Source organism: Humulus lupulus, chromosome 1 (genome assembly GCF_963169125.1).
Source record: "Humulus lupulus chromosome 1, drHumLupu1.1, whole genome shotgun sequence".
NCBI classification, from domain to species: Eukaryota; Viridiplantae; Streptophyta; class Magnoliopsida; order Rosales; family Cannabaceae; genus Humulus; species Humulus lupulus.
This window is the reverse complement of record NC_084793.1, coordinates 228595969-228619039: the sequence shown is the minus strand read 5'-3', so window position 1 is coordinate 228619039 and position 23071 is coordinate 228595969. Positions and strand designations below refer to the sequence as shown.

At 35.9% G+C, this 23071-nt stretch overlaps 1 protein-coding gene across 1 annotated transcript; it reads left to right on the top strand.

Annotated features, from left to right (window-relative positions):
- The first annotated feature begins 7651 nt into the window (after positions 1-7651).
- Positions 7652-9171, top strand: LOC133803976 (stress enhanced protein 2, chloroplastic). The gene is made up of 2 exons (XM_062242126.1): positions 7652-8120; positions 8572-9171. The coding sequence occupies exons 1-2, from the start codon at positions 7794-7796 to the stop codon at positions 8842-8844; spliced, it is 600 nt and encodes a 199-aa protein (XP_062098110.1). The 5' UTR covers positions 7652-7793; the 3' UTR covers positions 8845-9171.
- The last annotated feature ends 13900 nt before the right edge of the window (positions 9172-23071 follow it).

Below are 23071 nucleotides of genomic sequence, written 5' to 3'. Positions count from 1 at the left end.
TTGGGCTGACTTGGAAGGAGGGAAGAACTTAATCAGGAACTTTCTTGCCATCTCATCCCATGTTGTAATTGTTCCAGGCTGCAAAGATTGCAACCAACTCCTGGCTCTTTCCCTCAAAGAGAAAGGGAAGAGACGCAATTTGATGGCATCATTAGTAACGCCATTCATCTTCACTGTGGCACATACCTCCAGAAATATGGCCAAGTGAATGTTAGGGTCTTCAGTCGCTAAACCCCCAAATTGATTTTGCTGCACCATGTTAATTAGTGCAGGTTTCAGTTCAAAGTTGTTGGCAGCAATGGCTGGATTTGCTATTCCAGTGAGATTTTCATTCACAACAGGCATGCAGAAGTCACGCACTGCCCGCTGCACTGGATTAAGAGAAGCCTCACCAGCTGCTGGTTGATTGTTATTATTGCCATTGTTACCGTTGTTGTTCACCCTGTTGTTGTCCATATTAAACTCATTAGTCCTTTTCTTAGATCTCAACTGATGGAGTGTGTGCTCAATTTCAGGATTCAAAGGCTCAACATGTGTAGAACTCCTAGTCCTTCGTATATACTGAGAACATAAGCACAATCTATAACGTTAGTAAAAATTATAATCTAATTTAAAATCAAGACTTAAAGTTCAATATTAGTAAAATTAATTTTAATCCCCGGCAACGGCGCCAAAAACTTGATACAGATTTTTCTACCGCAAGTGTACGGTGTATTGCAATATAGTTTTAATTTAAAAGATGTCGAACCCACAGGGATTAAATATTAAATTCACTAATTACTATTACTGTTAAGTCTATAATTTTAATTAGAAAAGCCAATAAATAAATCAAACAATAAAATAAAGAATATGAAATAACAAGATAATCAAATCTAATGCTCTTGGAAAGTGATTAAATAAAAGATAAATGTACTAGAGTAATGATTTCACTATTCAATTATGAACATGGTTTCTTTATTATCCTAATTAGTTCTCCTCATTTGTAATTTCTAGAATTCTAATATAATGCATTTATCTCTCTCAAGCATATATGCAATTAATCTCAATTAATCAATATGATATCTCTATTCGCTATTAATTAATCAAGACATCATTAAGCAATAGTTATTCTAAGCCAAATTCATAGAGTTCAAGGAATCTCTCAATCTCACAATCACTCTATGTTAAATCTTCTTATGTCCAATCTACGTTTATCTTTCTCAAGCATAAACCCTAGATTTCAATTCACAATAATGATGTCCAAACATGAATATGAGAAAACTAAATCAAGAAGATATGAACAAACGAGAAGAACTTCATAAAAATAATAATAAAAACAACAGTTCAATAATCAAAATAGATTCATCTAATACTCTAGCATAAAAAGAGTTTAGTTATCCATTACAAACATAAACATAATAGCAATGTAGTTCTTCATAATTAAAAACTAAAAATTAAAGGAAGAAGAAATAAACTAGATATAATGGTGATGATCTTGATGAAGTCTAGCCTCCTCTTCTTTCCCAAGCATGTAATCTCTGATCTAATCTCCTCCAAAACATCATTCCAACCCTAATTAAACTTTTTCTTTTATATTCCCTCCAAAAAGACCTCTTTTGCCCTTCAAAAATCGCAATTTAAACTTTCCGTACGGATCCAGGTGCTGCAGCCCCTTAAACAGGCGCTGCTGCGCTACAAAAATGCCAAAAACATGCTCTCTGTATCAGTCAAGCGCTGCAGTCCTTAATGATGGCGCTGCAGCCCTAATTCAGGCCAGAAATTGCGCTGCAGCCCTATTTTACGAATTTTTTATTTTTCTTCGTTTTACTTCCGTTTTGTACAAATTTCGCGCCACTTTTCCTTGGACCCTACACAAACACAACACAAGTATAAAACCAAACAAAACACCCCAAACACCTACAAATTAGATATAAAATGACACTAATAAGTGAATCTAAAATTCACTTATCACCTGCCAAAAGCCTATATGAGTTTGGGGGGAGTTGGAATGGAGCCAGTTTGACGTAGTTTAGAAAATCTACGAAATACTGGTCTAATTGGAGCAAGGCACTAGCCTTCAAGTGCTCATCAGTCCAAGCCTCGTAGTCATCTTGGAGAGGGGCGCAGCTCCAATATCCCTCTAGTGCAGGTCGGGCAATAAGGCCATCAGCTCCCATCTTTATCCTATGACTCAACATGATCTTGTTAACTTTTCCTTCAGTCGTTATCCGGGAGACTATGTGCTCGGCCTCAAAGAATGTGTCAGGGTCGACCACGATTTCTCTCTCCACCATAGAACCAAAATGAGGGATGGGAGAGTCAGAGGTGACCTGCTTGCCTTTACCTATGTTCTGAGTAGAGGAGCTCGCGTTGTTCTTCTTTATAGGTGCCATGACTCAGATCGCTTGATGACAAAGTGGCCTATTAGTAGGCAACCTAAGATGATTTCTAGCTACGGTTGTGGAGGTATGGAAGTCCAAAGTCTTAAGTGGTTTACTTTCGGGATTTGAAAAATTATACTAGCAAGCTGTGTCCTAGCCTCAACGTGTGGTCCCACACATGATCCTAGGCCACACGCTTTGATTTCTTAAAATTCCCTAATATTTTGGGATTCGTGTGTCAGATCCGTCAGACCCACTACTTTCCTTTTGAAAGCGGTTTAATGCAAAATCCCCTATGGAATTGTAACCTTTAAGCTACCTAGGATCAAACCTAAAACCCCTTCAGCTTCTACACCCTAAACAGGTATTCAAACCGTTTACCATTAGAATTTTCTTTGAAAAAACTAAAAATTTTGGCCCAATTTTATAAAAACCTTGTTTCTAAATAAGCCTAATATTATTCATTTAGCCTAAACTGAATCCTATCAAATATTTACAAACAGACATATCCTAAACGACATTGGGCAAAAGATGTTTTTCACAGTAGAAAAAAAACTCGCTGGAAAGAAAAGAGTTGAAAAATTCAAACCAGATGATGAAACACTTATAGTTGATATGATCGATTCAGAGAAAATGTCGATACGTCCACAGAAAACTCCTTGAAAGCTTTTGAGGATCTGAAAGGCGGTGGAGGGTTTTTTATAGGAGTTGGAGAAGAAAAGGGAAACTTTATTTTTGAAATGGAAACTGTTTGAATGCAAAGGTGGTGAGGGTTCAAGTCTGATCACCCTATTTATACGTAAACTACGAGAATTAATTCAGGTCATCCGATTGGGTTGACTGGAGATCTGAAGGCCAAGAATAAATGAACCATATGGCAGCAAAATGTTGACAGGACGTTTTTCACAGTCCTCGAAACCTGAGCGGACGCCAATTGCAAGCAGCCATGTGTCCATTAATCAAGTAGTGGGTAGACACAATTTTATATGGAAGAAGTCTAAAAACCCTTACTGTGCATGTTAGAAAGTGACGACATCAAGCACGAGCAGGAGCTTGGGGGGAAAATGTTGTACCCTAAAATTAGCACGAGTTCAATTACTCAGCTCGGGTACAGCTGGTAGATAAATATTGGTTGGCAATGATGTAAGCAGCTCGAGACTCAATCCAGTTCGTACACGGTATACATGTTATTATCAAATAGCCTCTCAAGATAACAATTGATTTCAAGACTTATAATGGCTAGATCAGACTTTAGGCGTTCTGAGCTTACTACGAGCTAGAGTTCAGATAGTCTTTGAACACGAGCTCAGGTGAGATATTCAGCTCGTGGAAACCTTGACAAAATGCATACTGAAGGATCCCAAGAGATTTAGAGGTTCCTTATACGCTCATTAATGCCCAGACTGTATCGCATATCTATCATTTATTATCCGAGATAGCAGGAGTATATTCCAATTTGTTATCAAATCATATCCCAATGTAAATGGGAATAATCTATATTAAATGTATAACTTATTTATTCACGCGGTTACCCAAACCTGTCCAGAAAATTCTTCTATAAATATCAGGAATAAAGGATAGGGAAGGGGATGACCATTTTTGTATTACTAAAACTCTATAGAAATTGAGAGAAAAAAGCAATAACATTGTCTCATGGACTAGGTGGATTTTAATCACTAAACCACGTAAAAGTTGTGTGTGTTCGAGAGGGCTTTAATTATTTCATTACGGTTTATAATTTAACACTAATCTACCTATTTGATTTCTTAATCTACTGTTGGCGAAAAACCGCGTCAACAATATTGATGATTAAATGTTTCTAGGTTCACCTTATCATAATTTAATCATTTAGTTTCTTATATTCAAGATTGAAATTCATATTATGAACATGTTTCTTTGATTGTCAAGATTTGTATTCAAATTTTGAATAAGGTTCTTTCTTAGCATTTAGAGTTTCAAATATTGAACTATTCCAATTGTTAATTATTGATTTGCAAAGTGTAAAGCCATATATTCCTAACATCTTGACTCATATTTATTCTTCTTAAGGCGCTTGTTATCAAATGTAGCTGAATCATTGCTTGCCCGTTTTCCCTAGTTCTTGCCATTGTTTTTATTACCATTATTGTTGACCAGCGTTTTGGACAACGACAATGAGTCAATTTAAACGATAGAAAAGAATTATAACAAACTGAAATCAAGTAAATGACACGCATAATTTTATTGTGGTTCAACCCCAAGAGTGGATAATGACCTACGTCCACTTGCACTTTAATTTATCAAAGAAGTCTCAGACTCAAGGTCAAGAAGAAATACGGTTCAACTGAGTTTCTCAAGCCTAAGAGATAAAGAATACAATTCAGTAGGGTTTTGTATGTAAAGTGTGCACAAATTCAGCTTAGAGATAATGACTGAGAAAAATCTCTATTTATAGAGTCTCTTACTGGACTATGGGAAATTACACATTAACCTAGGCTTTACACATTTAGTGTGAGATTGTTACAACTGATTAAAAATTCAAATAATATAGAAATAATACAATTCAAATATCAGTTACATAAATATCTTGGGATATTTTGCAATATCTTGTGAAATCCGAATCTTCGGGTGAAAAATGTGTCGTACATCTAGTAGGTCTACCTTCGAGCAGCAGCATATAACAACACTAGTCTTCTCCTATCATGTAGGTTACTTGTACTTCTTTAGATTAGAACCCCATTGTTCTGATGTAGTTCTTTCGAGCAGTTACCCTGTCCTTGACCAACTCTCTGCAGTAATTTTTGATTACCGTCACATGTCCTCTTCAAATTACACATCATCATGTCCAAATTTGGGTTAAACAATTATTGTTGGGTTTACTTGAATGATTAACAGCTTTGGCCAGCTATACTTTTTTACCTTGTTCCATATTTGGAGCCTTTCCTTCATTTTTTATGGCTTCTTCTAACTTGATATACTTATATGCTTGGCCTAAAAACTCCTGGGTAGTTTCAACTCCACTCTTTTGCAGGCTACTCTAGAGTGGGGATCGTCTTTGCACTCTTGCTGTTATGGCCATCATCTTCCCTACGTCTCCCACAGTTTTGGCTCTAGCAGCTACTCTCATAAATCTTTGAATGTATTCCTTTAAAGGCTCATCTTCTTTTTTCCTTATGTCCACCAGTTTATTAGCTTCCATGGGATGTATGCGAACAACATCGAATTGTCCATAAATTTTTTTAACGAACATCTCCCAGGAAGTAATGCTGGCCGGCTGAAATTTGAAGTACCAATCCTGAGCAACATCAGATAAAGTTGCCAGAAAGATTTAGCATCATGTGTCCTTGGATAACTTTTGAATATCCATCTACATCTCAAACTTATTAACATGAGATACCGATTCTTATTTTCTAGTATAGTTAGGCAGAACATGCATTTTGAACTTGCTTGGGATTTCTGCTAGTGCAATTCTACTAATGAACAAAGTGCCTTTTCTGCTGTTGTACGACCTAGTTCAGTGCATCAATTTGAGCCTGAACAGGGGCTTGAATTATAGGAGCAACAACATGAATGTGTTTGTCGTGTCTTTCTCTTCGATCGTTCAAAACATTCCTCAGATCATCTTCTCTACATCTCTGCTCTGACCTTCCTAAACTATCAACGTTTAGGTCCCATCCTTGTTTGTCAATTTCCTTCTGTTACATAATCATCGTCTCAGCCACATTCTCCTAGTTAGCCTTTAGAGCAGCTAACTCATCTTGCAACATATCCATGGCTGCTCGTAGAGTTTCTACATCTATCTCTTTGTTGTCTTCCTCTAATTTCACTTGAGGCTCCTCTTCAGCTACTTCTGGGGGAGGAGGTGGACTTTGAGGGTTTTCAGATGTTTGACCTGCTTTTTGACCTTGAGTCTTCTTAGATTTGGGAGCCATAGTTACTTAGTTAACTTTTTACCACTGATCTCCTTGAGTTCGGCACTCAATGAAAGCATTAAAATGTTGACCCACAATTTATCCAACGACACTGAGTCAATAAAACGATATAAAATGAGAACTGAACTTGAAAATAAATAACGACACAAGGAGTTTTACATGGGTTCAAACTTAGATTGGTAACAACCTACATCGACTTTAGTACCTTTATTTATGTAGAATGCTCAAAACCCCCGATCAGATGAATTTGATCAATTGAGTTTCGTGAGTATGAGAGAATACAAAAAATGTGTATAAAAGCACTTAGAACTATATATGAATCCTTAAAATTGTAAGAATTAAAGCGTAAGAAATAATGATTCACGAAGAATTATATTTATAGGCTTAGGAATGTACATGAATGGGTCGTGGGCCTTACATAATTTACATAATAAATAATAATAAAATATCTTGTCTTAACTAATATTGAACATTCTTCGCATTTTATCCGTGCAACTTTGGTCGAGTGCACCGACCAGCCTGGTTAACCATTTATCCAGAATGCATTTTAGTCAAGCCAACAAGAAGAAACAACTATTATGGTCTAGTCGAGGGTCGAAGAGATATTCATTAGTTAGGCTATTGTTTCACCGCCATGTGTCAGGTCCTTGTGCCATGTCATCATGCTAATATTGAAGGAAATATATATTTATAAATTTATATATATACTTAATAATAATAATAATATATTAAAAATAATTTTAAATTAAAATAAAATATAAAGGGGGCGAGTTCGGAACGGAGGTCATGCCCCCCGCCCTGCCCCATTCCCCATTAAGAACCTCAATACGTGCTGGTTCGTGGGTGGGTTGGGATAAATTCACATCCCTAAAGCATACCTAATTTATCAGACATTGGTTTCCTCAATCTATCGCGGAATATGAGACCATTGAAAGATAAGAGCAAGCCTCTTTTTTCGAAAATTATTCTCTTTTTTTTAAGTTTCTTGATCAAATTGAACGATTTAAATTGTTTTTTTTTTCCTTTTCCTTTATCTTTTAAGAAAATACAGAAATAAAATGCAAGCATTCCTAGCTAAATGAACCCCTTGAAACCTAACTGGTTGGTTAATGAAATGTGGAAAAATACTACCGTAGAGAGGTGGAGACTAAACTAGCAGCCCCACCTTACCCAGCAGCCCCACCTTACCCTTGTTTCTTGAAAAATTCTTGAATGCTTCTAACCACAACCAGGCCACATTCTTCTCCTTTTTGCTAGCTACAATTGGACAACTACGTTACCGAACAATGAAAGTGCCACGTCAACCGTTGGGACCCACATGGCCGCCTCTTCCACCTCTCGTACAAAACTATAGACGTGGATTCACACTGCACCACCGCACTCAATCAATCTACTAACTAGAGGTACTAAAAACTATTCAGATTTCCCAAAATGCCCCCTCACCGAGATTCTTGGAATCCCTAGCTTCATAAAATACTTAAAATTTTCTCTATTCATTAGAAATAGTCTTTCTTATCCACCGATGGCTACTGCGGCGCGTGCGACTCGCTGTGAACTGAGGACGACCCCGAAGTTGACACCGGGTCCAAGGTCGGAACCAGTCGATGTTCCAGCGAGGATCTCGGTCTCGAAACCTCCTCCGGCGATGGATTCGGACAACGCGAAGATTGTTTTACAGCCTCGGCTTTGCACTCTGAGGTCGTACGGATCTGATCCGATTGGGGTGGTGATGAAGACTCGGTCGGAGGTCGGCGATAAGGTTTCGCCGTTCTTTGCGACCTTATCGGAGTACATCGAGAGCTCTAAGAAGAGTCAAGACTTTGAGATCATCTCTGGTAGACTAGCTATGGTGAGTGACATCTTTCCGAACAAACAAAATAGAAAAGAATTATAGTAATCTTTTGGTCTCTAATTCGTGTAGTTAATAGTTTTTAGTTCAAGGAGATTCTTAGGTTGTAATTTGCAGACAGAATCGTATTAATTAGTTTAGTTTGATCTATACGATGAAGAAAAAAAAATCAAAAGCTTCCAATAAACATATAATATATTCATTTAAAAAAAAATTAAATGTATGATATATTATTTTTCTTTGACAAATTTCTTAAATTAAATTTCGTTTTTTAAAAAAAAAAATAGAAATAGTAGAGAATTGCTTCTGTAGGACCCCTTTGATTCTTGTACTTGCAAATTTAAAACACTTTTTCATGATTCATTAACGTCCTAATAATTATAGAGAAATAGAAAAGAAGAATAGAATAGAAATAATTGTAATTATAATTAGCATTGATATATTGTTGCAGATAGTATTTGCAGTAACTGTAGGCACAGAAGTGGTGACAGGAAATTCATTGTTTAGAAAAGTGGATGTGGTAGGCATAGAGGAAGCAGCAGGGGTTTGCTTGGCAGCCGTAGCATTCGCAGCTAGTTTCGCGTGGTTTTCCAGCGCCCGAAACAAGGTCGGCCAGATGTTCAGTCTCACTTGCAACACCTTCTTTGATACTCTCATTGACCAAATCATCGATGGCTTGTTCTACGACCAAGTCGACTTCAACGACTGGTCCGATGACATATAGAACACATGATATAAATACTTTTCTTTACACAGAAACTATTAAGGACACTTCTCCACCAAAAACGTGTATACTTAATATATATATACAATATAGGTCCCATATAGTGATCATCATATATATATGGTCGTAAATCATATCACTATTGAATTTTAATCGTCTGTGTTTCGTTTATCAACTTAATTATGAGGGTTAGGATTAGAAAGAAACTTAACTGTGATGGGAAGGGATTACATATGTTATATATTATTGAGATATATTGTATCCTTATTTATAAAATATATATTAGATATATTTATAGAAGTGCATCGCACTTATTTTTCACTGTCACCTGACTTGCATTCGCATTTCTCAATTTTTAATAATTGAAGTTAACTCAACTATTTATTTATATTTTTATAACATAATAAGGAATTAAATTAGTGGAATGAGATTGTATGATAGAATACAAGAAAATATATACTCGAAGGGCTATCTTCATATTTTGATATAACGATTGATTACCATTGTTATCACAACAAAATGTCAAATTAGTTGCATAAAAAAAGAAGAAGAAAGGGTCGTTAAATGGATATAAGATTTAACGGTCCACAACCAAATAACAATGAGAAAATAGAGGACAAATTTGCTGACGCGTTGTTCAACGAATTTTACGAAAATGAAAAGGCAAAATATCAATGAGAAACTTGAGCAAACAACAAATTTGCTGATGCATTGTTCATTTAGCTAGATATTTACAAAAATTAGTTGGTCGCAACTGCAATATAAATATATATATATATATATAAAAAGTTTAATGATCATTTTGTATTTTTATAATTAAAAAAATTATAATCTTAAGTTTTAAATACATGAGTTATAAAATATAATCATGTCTTATATAGAAATTTTAAGATATTTTACAATTAGTAATAGATAAACTTAAATTTAAAAATTAGAAAAAATAATTATTAATTATGTAGACAATAAAAATAATTAAGGGATTATACCACTTATTACCCTCTTGTTTACTTTAGTAGCAGCTTAGCTTATATCACTCTCATTTAATAAATACCGAAATTCTATTATGTATTTGATAAATCAATAAAAAATGATCTAGCTCATGTAATGTTTCTTTAGTCTTTTATTAAGCTGACGTTGATTTGTGGGGAGTGATATTCCTATTGATTTATTGTCCTTTCTCTTGGACGATGATTTGATTTAATGAAAGTTTGCTAATTATTTATTAAAAAATTTATCGATTGAATAAAATTTATTTTCAATATTTCCAAAATATACAGTATTATAATTTTCTAAAAATTAACAGCTAAGTTTATAAATAACATGTGTTAAAATACTTTAATTGATTAAAAAGCTAAAATTCTAAGGCACCAATACTTTTTTTTTCTTCTTAGGTTTTCATTTAATGAATAATAATGTTTATTTTAAAAATACTTTTAATTAATTAAAAATAAAAAATTCAAAGAATTCAATAATTTTATTTATTTGTTCTTCTTAGGTTTTCAATTAATGAAATAATGATGATAATTTTTTTTTAAAAAAGTTACTTTTAAATAATTAAATATTAAAAAAATAAAACATCAATAATTTTATTTTATTTTTCTTCTTAGGCTTCCAATTAGTGACATAATAATATATATTTTTTAATTTTAGGTTTTAAATAAACTAAAAGTGTTTAAATATTTTATTCTTAAATTTGAATTTTAACATTTAGAAAATTAATATTAAAATTAGGATTTTTTTTCTTCAATATATTAGATCAGTAAATTTGCAGGAAAAATCAGTAAGTGGTTTATAAGGTTACACTTAAGTTACTAAGTAGTTTTTTTAGCAGCAAAGGTCAGTAAGTAGTCAATAATACACCAAAAAACTTATAGTCTACTGCTTTTATTACCCGCATTAAAATTATGTTGTAGGAAATTATAATTAATTAAAACAAAAATATTATTGCTTAATACTATTAAGTAATGGGAAATTTGAACGTTTATGCTTAATGAGGGGTATTAAGTCAAAAATATACTAGACTCTTTAATCATTTCAAAATAATGCCAAAAATTTTGACAGTACCCAAAATGCCCCTACCACAAAAATCCCCCCCCCCCCCGCTTTTGATTCTTCTTTCTCTCTCTCCACTTTCTCACTCTCACTGTCTCGGTTCATCTCTCCCCTGCCCGAAACCCATCGAACCCGATCGGAGCAGCCCGTCTCGTCGCCGTCGAACCACTATGCCTCCGTCGACCTCCGCCCATTTCTCTGTCGAACCCCCGTGCCATAAAAACCAAAGGGACGCATCTACCTTTCTCCATTAACCGAAGGGTTGAAGCTTCCATTAAAACTGAAGGGTCCGTCTCTCGTCTCCGTCGACTTCGACCAAAAACCATGAGATACAAGTGTACAAAAGTAAGTTCTTGACATATTTTTTATTTGATTTGTTAGTGTTAAAGTATAGGATTTTTTGTGTATTTTTTTTTTTTTTTGGTTTTGTGTACGAATTGTTGTTTGTGGTTGGGATTTTTGTATGGAATGTAGTGGGAATCGTAGAATGAATGCTTGGCATTTTTCTGGGTTTCATGAGATTTCTCGATAGGGGTTCGATGCTGGTTCAATGGGTGATTGGTTTAGCCTTTAAGGGGTCCAGGTGCATGCTCGATGGCGATTCGATGCATTCTTGATGTTGGTTCGAAGGGGTGGCATTAAGGGGTTCCAGATGCATGGTTGATGGGGTTCGATGTATACTCGATTTGGGTTCGATGGGGTAGGAATTTAGGGGTTCCAAGAGCGGGTTCGATGGTGATTCGATGCATGATCGAGGTTGGTTCGATAGGGTGGGCCTTCGGGATTCCAGGTGCATGGTCGGTAGGGTTCGATGCATTCTTGATATAGGGTCGACTAGCTAGGTATTTAGGGGGTTCGATGCATACTTGATGAGTCTTCAATGGGGGTGTAGTATGGGTTCGATAGGGTAGGCCATCTGGGGTACAAGATAATGTTGTAGTGGTTCGATGGATATTGTAGGCTAGTTCGATGGGTACTCGATTGGGGTTCGATGGTTGCATGTATGTTTATTGATGGATTTTTCATGTAATTCTGTTTAGCTGTGTTATATATATTTTTTGCAGATGTCGAAGTTTCTTTTTCCCTTGATAGATCACTTTCCCAGTCGAGTCACATATAGGGGTAGTGGTTACTTTAAAACAATCAAGGACAAGTTTGAGGAGCTCGGGTTGATAGAAAAGGTGAAGGAATCCCCTTTCAAACAGGTTTTCGTGGCTGAAAAGTTGGACTTCTTTGCATCTCTCATACATTAATTAATGTTGTGCAAGATCTAGCGCAACAAAGAGGATGAGTTGCATTTCCATTTGGGATCTAGACCCTATAAATTTGGCAGAGGCGAGTTTGCTTTGGTTACAGGGTTGAGCTTCAGTGCTGGGCCATCTGAGACTGATTTGAAGAATCACCTGACTAGTGACCGCTTAATCAAGGAGTACTTTAATGATGAATTAATGGTGAAGATAATGCATTCGGAGGCTGCTTTAAAATATTGCAATGTAGTTGAAGATGCCTACAAGTTGGGCCAATGTTTCTTTGTTGAGGGAGTTTTACTTGCACGAGAGGGCAAGTTAAATGTTTGGATAGATTCGCTGAAGATGGTGGAGGACACTGAGTACTTCTTTACTTACCCATGGGGGAAGGTGTCTTTTAACAGGCTCATGGATGCATGTCAAAAAGACATGCATCATCAGAAGAGGAACTATGAGAAGAAGAAGGAAGTTAAGGGGAAACAGAAAGAAGAAAAATACAGTTTGTATGGTTATGTCCCTGCATTGCAGTATTGGGCATATGAGGCCATCCAACAGTTTGCACATGAGTATGATATTAACCATGGAAACCAAATTCTGAGGATGCTCAGTTGGTCGAGCAATAAGGAGCGTCCTATTTCGAAGGTCGACCTTACACCTGTTAGGAACAAGTTTTCTAATACGCAGCGAAATTGTGTGATGTAATGATTCAACTCAAAGCAGGTAGTCATAACATTCAAGGATATAACTTAGCAATACAAAATGATTACGACATTTCTTGCCACAATTTTTTAGTTAGCAGAACTATAAATACAAAAGAGAACTCTAACTACGTGTGGGGTTCTACATGCACGTGCTACAACTATTCAAAAGTTCTACAACCTAGTAGGTTTGCAAAGTCTTTACAAAAGTATCAACAAGACTATCACAGCAAAACCTAATCTATCATATGCATCAACATATCCAACTCTATGTCGGAATCCTCGTCTGGCTGCTTGGGATCCTCCTCTGGATCTACTGCCCTGCCTCGAGGTATGCTATCAACCATGGAGATAGGGCAATCCATGGCCCAAATGCTAGCTCAATCTGCATACAGAATTCATCCCACTTGTCGCGAACCAGTCACCAACGTCTGTGATGAAACCATATCTGTGTCGAGCCTCTCAGACAAGTGTTGGCATATCGCACTCTCCGTCACTCAGGTGTGTTGGCCTTATCAAAGACTTCTGTCATGTAATGCATCCATTGCCAAATGACACGTCGATGCCGTTGATCGTACCCTAAGCGTCGAGGATTCCCGTTGTTAAAGAGTCTATAGTAATCGATCCTAGGTGTAGAGATCATAGGTAGGCTTTTTATCACAAGGTCGCCTATCTCAGGTATATCGGCCATAACCCACAATTTATAAAATCAAGGTAAATAAAATAAAGCGAAGGAAACAAATATGAAAAAACAGTACTTACAGTGAATGTCGGTCTATCTTGCAGAATGTACATGTGGGTTTGTCTATAGAATCAACTCAACTCGAGCTCTGATACCACTTGTAATGACCCTCAAAACATATAAGACTAAAACATGTGAAATTCTAAACTTTTACTTTAAATCATTGTACCAAAAATCCAAAAAAAAACTTTTAAAAAGGTCGTGTGCGCACACTTTTAGTTTAGTAAACAGAAATACAATTACTCTTCCACAGAGTTATAACAAAACAATTATCCCAAAAGAAATAACAAACTTCCAGCTTTTTCTTTTCAAAATTGTGATCCATCAAAAACCTCCCCAAGTCAGGCCATATGTACATATTCGCAAGCAGACTCCGGCGCTCACTGCTCCACTTTGCTTTAGCACGTTGTAATGACCCAACTATTTCTAAGACCTTGGACCATTAAAACTTCTAGGTACATAGCTACTAATTTAAATAAAACATACATAAGAAATAATTATAACTTTATTAAAACACTAAAATAACTATTGTATCAATAACATAAAATGTGATAGAGTATGGGATCCCATTGTTAAAAAAAACATAACTTTAAATACTAATTTGGGGAATTACATTAAGAAAACATAATTTAAAAGACTAAAAATAAATAATGTTGTCCTCGATCGACACGCAGTCCATTCATCCTCAACACACAAGCCAAGCTACCAATAATCCTTCCGCCTCCATATCTATTTTCCTGCATCACACTAAAAATAAAGGAGTGAGCCTAATGCCCAGCAAGGAAAATCTACTAACAAGCATATAACATAAATAATAAACATAAGACTATATCATAAACATATACTATAAAACATATATCACAACTTTAACCCATGTACATGGTAATCTTGGGGTTTGCTATCTAAGCAACTATAAGCCCCAAGCAACATAAAAACATTGGGGTTTGCTAGCTAAGCAACTATAAGCCTCAAAATACATTGAGGTTTGCTAGCTAAGCAACTATAAGCCCCAAGGACTACAAGACATATTCATATATATATATATCATAACATAACATATCATATCATATCATATCATATCATAACATAACATATTATAATATAAACATATCATAACATATAAGCATATAAAAACTATCCTATTTTCCTTACCAAAAGCCGGGATATTTGGGAACAAGAACGAGATTTAGAAACTCCTATAAACCAACAGTAGAAAAGGGTGAGAATCTTGAAGAATAAAGATGAATGTGGGAACTAAACTATCAAGAAGAAACTTACCAAGAAAGACCTTAAGTTTCAAGAACTTAAATACATATTTCAGAATCAATAACAAGAGTTAGGATCTGAATAAAAGGAACTAAAGAATTATAAAGAACTGGACTTAAGGAATAGGAATACCTTGGTTGACCTTATGAATTGGTCTATACCTCAATACCAAAATCACACTAAACCTCACTTCCCAAGTGTTTATAAAAGCTTAGATTGATAAAGCTTTAACCCAAAACTCAAGTGTATCTCTCTATAGTAACACTAGCACCTTGGAGGCTCTGATCAAATGCTTGAAGAATGAAGAAAATGGTTGAGCACTACGTCCTATTTATAGATTTCAATGAGTGAAACTAACCCCTTTTAATTTGAATAAATAAATTATTTTAAAATGAAAAATATTTGAATTTTTGTTCAACTGACGCCTAGAACTCGGTCAAAATCGTTCAAAGGCAGGTCTAAGTGATTAAGGATATTTTTAAAATCCAAAAAGTCAAACTTTAAAAAATATACCCATGGAGCCGATATATCGCCCACCCTAGGCGATATATCGCCTCCCCCAGTATTCCCGAGGTTTGTTTGATCGTTTGTGCAAAGTCGACGTGTTTTTCGTATCTTTTGTTAGGCGATATATCGACCCCTATGCTGCGATATATCGGCATACGTGAATATATTAAACACGTAATTGCACTTTTTCAACATAATTTGAATTGGATAACAGCTTTGACTGAGTCATAATACGATCCTAATAGTTTCTTGAAGGTTCTAGAGCTTCTAGATCTTTCTTTTATTAAAACTATCCATCAAAAATACTTAATTCCTTAATAATCATGATTATGACAAGTGTCATGCTCTTATTGGCTCTATCTAAACTATAGGTTATGATAAATATATATCTATGAACAGCAATATTAATCAAACCTATGTTATAATTAATATTCTTAAACTATAGGTTAAACTTATAAAATCCATAACTGTTGCTATGAGTTTCCAACTAAGTCCCGACTCAAACCAAAATCCACGGTAACTATCATACTACTAACTAATACTAACTACTACTATCTAGCTAGTTAAGTAAATATTCTGGAACACTACACACGTACCTACAACATGAAACAACTAGGTAAGCGAAAAACGCTTAGTAAGAATAGCCTTGCACAAAAATATACTAAACTTAGGAACGGATTGACCTAAGGTAGTTATCGCTACCAGTCATTAGGGTATTTGATAAATTCCAACCCTATCATACAATTCTCAAATAATAGCCATAACAAAAATCAAGCACATTGGTTGCACCCAACAACCAATTTTCATAATATCATAACAACCTGCATTCAAAAAATTCCCAGAACATCCAAAGTAGATACCCATATCCGAACAATAACTTTGGTTATTTCTAACAACCAAGTTCACACTTAAAACAATAACCTGCACTCAAAAAATTCCCATAACATGCAATATATCACTCATATCGTAATATCCCGCTCTTAGAAGATTCTCAGAATATTCAAGATATATTTAACACACATCATGACTAAGCAATTAAATCATCAGCAAGGGATATGGGCCTCAACCCGGTTCCAGCATTTATGTCCTGGCTCCAACCCGAATTATATTACCATTGTCCTAGCTCCAATCAGGAATATATTTTTACCATGTCCTTGATCTAACCCAGACTATATTACCATTGTCCTAGCTCAAACTCGGACTATATTACCATTGTCCTGGCTCCAACCCGAACCTACTTACCATTTAGCCACAGAATGCTAAGGCATTGCAAGAGTAGGCATTAAGCATACCCTGGTCTTAATGACTCAAAGAAAACTAGTGTAATCTACTACTACAAGCACACACTAGTATATTCAGGTTGTAGCCAAGAAAGAGAAAAGCTAACTTAGGAGACCTTAGCTCCCAGCTAGATTTTTAACACCGCTATTTGTTTTCCTTTTTCACGATTACTATAATTAATACAGTGTACTTAGATTAAACTATTGCATACTCTTATAGCTAATATTCTATGATAGTTACAAGTAATATAGTTGTCTTGGAGACTCTTTACTATAGCCTCTTATACACCTTACAGTGTATAAGGTCAGATTTCGTTTCAATCTTTACAATAACATGAGAAAAAAATCAGCATCAGCGCAACACGCTCTCCGTGCCGTGCATCTTAGTATTCTTTAACTAAAGAACTCTCTTATCGGATAACTCGTATTTTGGTTTTAGGAAAGGGAGTTTTACTCAACTCATAACTTTATAAAAATACCAACTTGTCGTCCTCTTACGAAAGTTTACCGTTTTTTATCATTTACCAAAATACCACTTTTTGACCAATTACAAATAATATCCAACAATGTATTCCCGTCCTCTTAAAGGTTCTACAAAACCCCAAACTCCCATTTTTACCATTTTTATCCATAAGCTAGGATCTCATTTTATGTTATTTTTTAAAAGAAGGGCAATTGAACCCTTAAATTATAAAATGGTAAAAAATAACTTTTAAATTAACTCTAGTTGATTTGGGATTGGTTAAATCTTCAAATCCTTAGTTATCTTTGCAAAGGATTATTTCTTCTTATTTCAAAAACTTTACTTTCACTATTTAATTTAGAGTGGTAAAGTCTCATTTTTTTTAACTTTTTCCTTAAGTTGAATTTTTGGAAAAAACCCTTAAACTATCATTCACATATTTTGTGTCATAAGGATGGGAACTAGGCGAAAGCCTTGCATAAAAACTTGTTTTAGGTTTAGAAAACTAACCTCCCAAAAATCACTTTTCGTTAAGATTCAAAATTGCTACCTTTCAGTTTTTAAGGAAACTTAGAAAAATCATTTCCCTTAAACCGTGAAACATTTTTCTCTAAACTTTTACAGAAGTCTTTATACAAATCTTAAATAATTTTCTTCAAATTTTCATAATTTTTGGGATGGAAAAACCCATTCAAATTTTTAAAGCGATCTGGGCAGTGCTTGCTGCCCAGAAGTTTTTCCCAGATTTTATGGTAACTTTGAAAATTTATTTCTCTTACACTGTAGCCCAGTTCTTTCTGAAATTTTACAAGGATCTTTATACATGTCTAACTTAGCTTCTTCAAAATTTCATACTTTGTGGAATAACAAAACTCATCAAAATGTTTAAAGCATCTGGCCAGTGCTTGCTGCCCAGAAGTTTTGTTTCCAGATTCTGGGGGAAACTTTGAAAAATCATATCTCTTACACCTTAACATATTTTCCACTAAAATTTTACAGTGACCCTTATACATGTTTAAACTAATATCCTATCAAATTTCTTAGATTTTTTATTAGTAAAACTCGTTTACAAGTCAAAACAATCTGGGCAGTGCATGCTGCCCTGAAATTTTCCAGATTTACATCACAATGCCAAAACGTTCATAACTTGGGTTTAAAAATATATTTTTATGATTTTATAAAGCCTATTGTTGACTGCGTTTTTAGCCAACGACGTGAGAACGTCAAATACTACAAGCCTTCAAGAGAAATAAAAACGACACAGACGGTTTAAACAAGAAAAGTAAATAACACAGGAGATTTTTATAGTGGTTCAGCCCCGATTGTCGGTAATAGCCTAATCCACTTAGAGTTGTGATTTATAGATCTATACTCAAGATCAGATGGACTGAGCCAACTGAGTTTCTTCAGTACAGATTGTGAAAATACAAGAGTTCTCTCAAATATCAGCACTTTTTCTCTCTAGAATACACAGACCCAATTTTCTCTCTCTAGAATGAAGAAGCAGAAGAACCCCCCCTCTCATCCCATAAGCTCTCTATTTATAGGCCTGGGATCCTCAACTGATATCCCCTTATGATAGGGATATTTTATTATTCATCTTATATTTATATTACAATAAATGTTTAAAATACAACTGATTCCTCAATTTGAGTGAGAAATGAGAGATTCCCGGGTGCCTAGACCAATTCTTGTTAGAGTCATTCCGGGGATTTTGACGTAGTCTCACATGCATGTTGGTTACTCCTTCAAGCTTTACTTGGACCAAGGTGATATATGCATGCTTGGCTCTCCTCGGACCAAGGTGGTCCTAGCTAACACCCTTGCTTCTCACCTCGGACAAGTCCGAGCATACCTTCTTCAATCAAGGTCCGATCGGACCTTGTGGCCTTCTCCTCGGACCAAGGTGGTCCGAGGCATCCTCCTCTTGCCTTTTCCTTGGACTAAGGTGGTCCAAGGCATCTTCCTTGACATCTCACCTTGGACAAGCCTGAGGCACTCCCCTTTAGCATCTCCCAACTATGTCCGATCGGACATTGTGTAGGCTCTCCTTGGAAAAATCTAAGTCTCCATTCTTGGCTTGCATGGGACTCCTCCTCCTTAGCTACTTACCTTGGACACGTTCGAGCCAACACTTAGGAAACCTTGGGAGGCTTCCCTCAAACACACCCTTGGGGTCTCCTAGGACCACATCCTCCTTGGGGTCTCCTAGGACCACTTTCTCCTTGGGGTCTCCTAAGATCACTTTCTTGAGTTCTCCTCGGACCTCATCCTTGGGTTCTCCTAGGATCACTCTCTTGGGGTATCCTAGGACCACATCCTCCTTGGGGTCTCCTAGGACCACTTCCCTTAGCTCTCCTAGAATGCATTCTCCTTAGCCTCCTAGGATGCATTCTCCTATTTTTTGGGTATAACACCTATCATCAAGTACTCAGAAATAACTATGAAAATAAACTAATATTTTTCACAAAAAAAGGTAGTGGAGGGCGATCTGACCCGTTGGAATCCAGACCACGAAATTTTTGCAGCATGCATTTTCACACACACTCAACAACAACAACAGGCCTTCTAGCATAAACCCTAGCCACATGCATGCATGCAAATCATCAAACCACACAAAAATATCAACCTTAAGCATAAAATAAGCTCAAAAAATATTGAAATACCCTATGCAACCAAATCTACAAGAATCACCACAAAACATAAAGAGCTCAACCATAGATTCTACATTTCGAAGCCCTAGTTTGGAGATGTGTTACTTAGCTCTTCAAAACCTTTCCTTGGTGCTCTAAACTCTCAAAACCAAGCCCTTGCTACTTAGCTTTAAGAAAAGTATTAGGGTAGAAAGAAACTTAGATGAGGGACAAAATATGCAAACTACCAAGATCTCTTACATTGCTTGTTACTTAATCACCAAAGTGCTAAATCCTTGAGTATGACTAGTACATGCTTCTCTTGAACCCTAGAACACAAGATCAATGTCATGCATGTCTATTAGATCACATGCATGCATAATAAACCTTTAGTGTTTCGGGTTTGAAGAGGAATAGAGAAGAAAAGATGAAGGGGGTTTTCGAAACTTACTGTTCACCAATGTTCCCATGAGCTTCTCCCTTCTTCAATGGGGAAATGAGTGTGCTTAGCTTAAGGAGAGAAAGAATTGAAGAAATGGAGGATATATAGGGAGAGTGTTTCAGTTTTGGAGAGAGAGAGTGTGTGTTTCTTGATAGAAAAGAAACTTTGTGAGAGAAATTATTAGGTTTTGGCTTGTGGAATAAGGTAAGAGGCTTTTTCCCATTCTTTAGCTTGTGGGGTAAGTTACCTAGCTTATGAGAGCCCTAGGGTCTACCCCTAGCCTTGTTGCCCACCTCTCTCTCTCTCTCTCTCTCTCTCTCTCTCTCTCTCTCTCTTTTCCCTTGGAAATTACTTTTATGTCCTTGCTTATTTTACCTCACATATAAGGAATTCAAGGGCCCTTTGGGAATTTTACTTATCTAAAATTCCCTAAAATTTTACCCTATAAATTTAAAATATCTCCAAGCTTAATTAATTAAATGTGACCCAAAAATAAAATTTGTCACATATCACATAATTTTGGTAATTTTATCAAATTGACCAAAATTCCCTTAGAGGCCCAAGCAAGAAATTTTCATTCTTAAGCCCGGTTAATTGGAATTCAAACCTTAATCAATTTTTCTTAAACTTATTGGCTTGACTATAAACTCTCAGTTTCCATACAAAATTAATATTTTTATGCCATATTATTTCCTATTTTATTTAATCCGAGATTTTTCTCCCATTAGGGTTTATCCCTTGGTCTGAGACCAATATTTCTTTGCATAAAGCTAGATACTTTACCGGATCATTACAGCAGCTATAAAAATTCACAATTCATCACAAATTCATATAATATCATTTATCAAAATAATATTTCACATAATTCTTCACCAGCTCCAACTGGCTACTAATGGGTGTTCAAAATAAGGGATGTTATAGATTGATAATTGGCAGATATACCTATGTGAACAATGAAATACAGAAAGAAGATATTGTAGGAATGGTTGAGAGTCCTACTATTTTAGCATGGATAGGTTAAGATATGAGAGTCAGATGAGTGATCTGGTGGATGCTGGTGTCAAGGAGGAGATTCTAGATGTGTCTTATACCACCCATTATGATTGTTGTATCCAGGAAGTTTGAATGGGTGTTAAGACCTAAAATTTTTATATTGGGAGGTGCACTGCCTAATCTTTAAGTAAGTGAGAGATGATGATTAGAAGCCAGAAAGGCTATTATGACTCTAGGGTATCCTGGAGTTAGTATGGAAGGTTATAGTTATGGACCGTAAGGGTGGAAAACCTCAGATTGCTGGTAAGATGAGTGAGTGTGAGAATTTATGACACAACAGATTAGGTTAGCACACTTTGGTTTGTGTGAACGAGTTATCACAAGAATGAGTACATGCAAAAGGAGATCATACGTTTTCGTTGGACACCGAAGTCGGTAGAGTCGTATTAAGATCCTTTATTTATTTTTTATCGTATTCTTGAAAGGTTCATAAAGGGCGATGAGTATAAGATTGGGATTTGGAATTATTGTTTACCTTCAGACAGACTGACAACCTGAAGGAACAACTTAGACTCTAAGTATTTTACTTCAAATATGTAAATTTTTGGGACATTGAGGTAAGTATGGTCCCTTGATTAGATTGACACGGTGATGAATGTCGGTCGATGGTCAGAGAGACTCTGCATAAGATATTGTGAGAAAAGAAGTGAGAATTACGTATTCTAGGAAATGGAAGGAGGGACAAGAAGTATTATGGCTCAGAATTGGTTCGGAGGACCAATGAAATTATTAAAGATTGTTAGGGCAGGAGAATCTACTTTATTGAAAATACATAAGGGTTCAAAAATTTAAATATGGGAACGTGGAGTTCCAGGATTGGAGACCCCATACTTCTCCAAGTATTGTGGACTAAAAATGATAAGATAGTTTGGGAAAGAAATAGGAGTTTTGACTCTAAATTGATAGACTTGTGAGATCCTAACAACGATTAGGCCAGGGGCCTACAGATTAGCCTTACCCCAGCATGGGTAGAGGCTCATAAGATGTTACTGGTTCCAATGTTAAGAAAAGAGGTGTCGAGTACCACCCCTGTTGGGTGAAGTGACCCTAGAATTTCAGTGGAACTTATTGTGTAAGGAAAAGCTAGCAGGAAATCTTGGATAAAAAAGATAGTCTTAAAGAATAAGACTGTCACTCTAGTAAGGGTGTTACAAAGAGATAGCAAGGTAAAGGACTTGACCTTGACGTTATAGTCATATTCGTGGGATTAGTATTGCGAGACGTTTGAATAAATTTTGAGGACGAATTTTGGATAAGGATGGGATAGTTGTAACGTCCCGAATTTGTTATTAAGGCTGAGTGCATTGATTACTGTGCCTGGAGGGCATAGTCGATTTATAGATGGAGTTAATGGAATATATGTATGATTATGCAGTATAAATAATTTATTTGGTAATGTGAATATTTATGCATGTTTATGTGTATTAAATATGCACGCGGGCCCGTTCTTGTAAACAAGGGCATATTCGTAATCTTTGACCCGTTGAGGGTATATTTGTAATATATATGCTTTATGAGTGAGACCACAATATTGTGGAGATATATTTGAGATGTGTGGTCCAAGGCGATCCTATTGAGTGGATTAGCGGAATAGTCACAACGGGGTTAAATACCCAGCTCGGGTGAGCCTAGGGGTATTTTGGTAACTTAGTGCATAGTTGGGATTTATTGGGTAACAGGTAGTTATTTGGGGATTATTTGGGTATGTCGGGATTAACTGGGGATTTATAGTGGAATTTGAGAAGTAGTGAGAAGCGGGATAAAAGATGGTGTTGCCCTTGGGGCCGTTAAAGGACTAAGTAAATGTTAGGGGCATTTTAGTCTTTTGTGTCAAGGAGGGATAG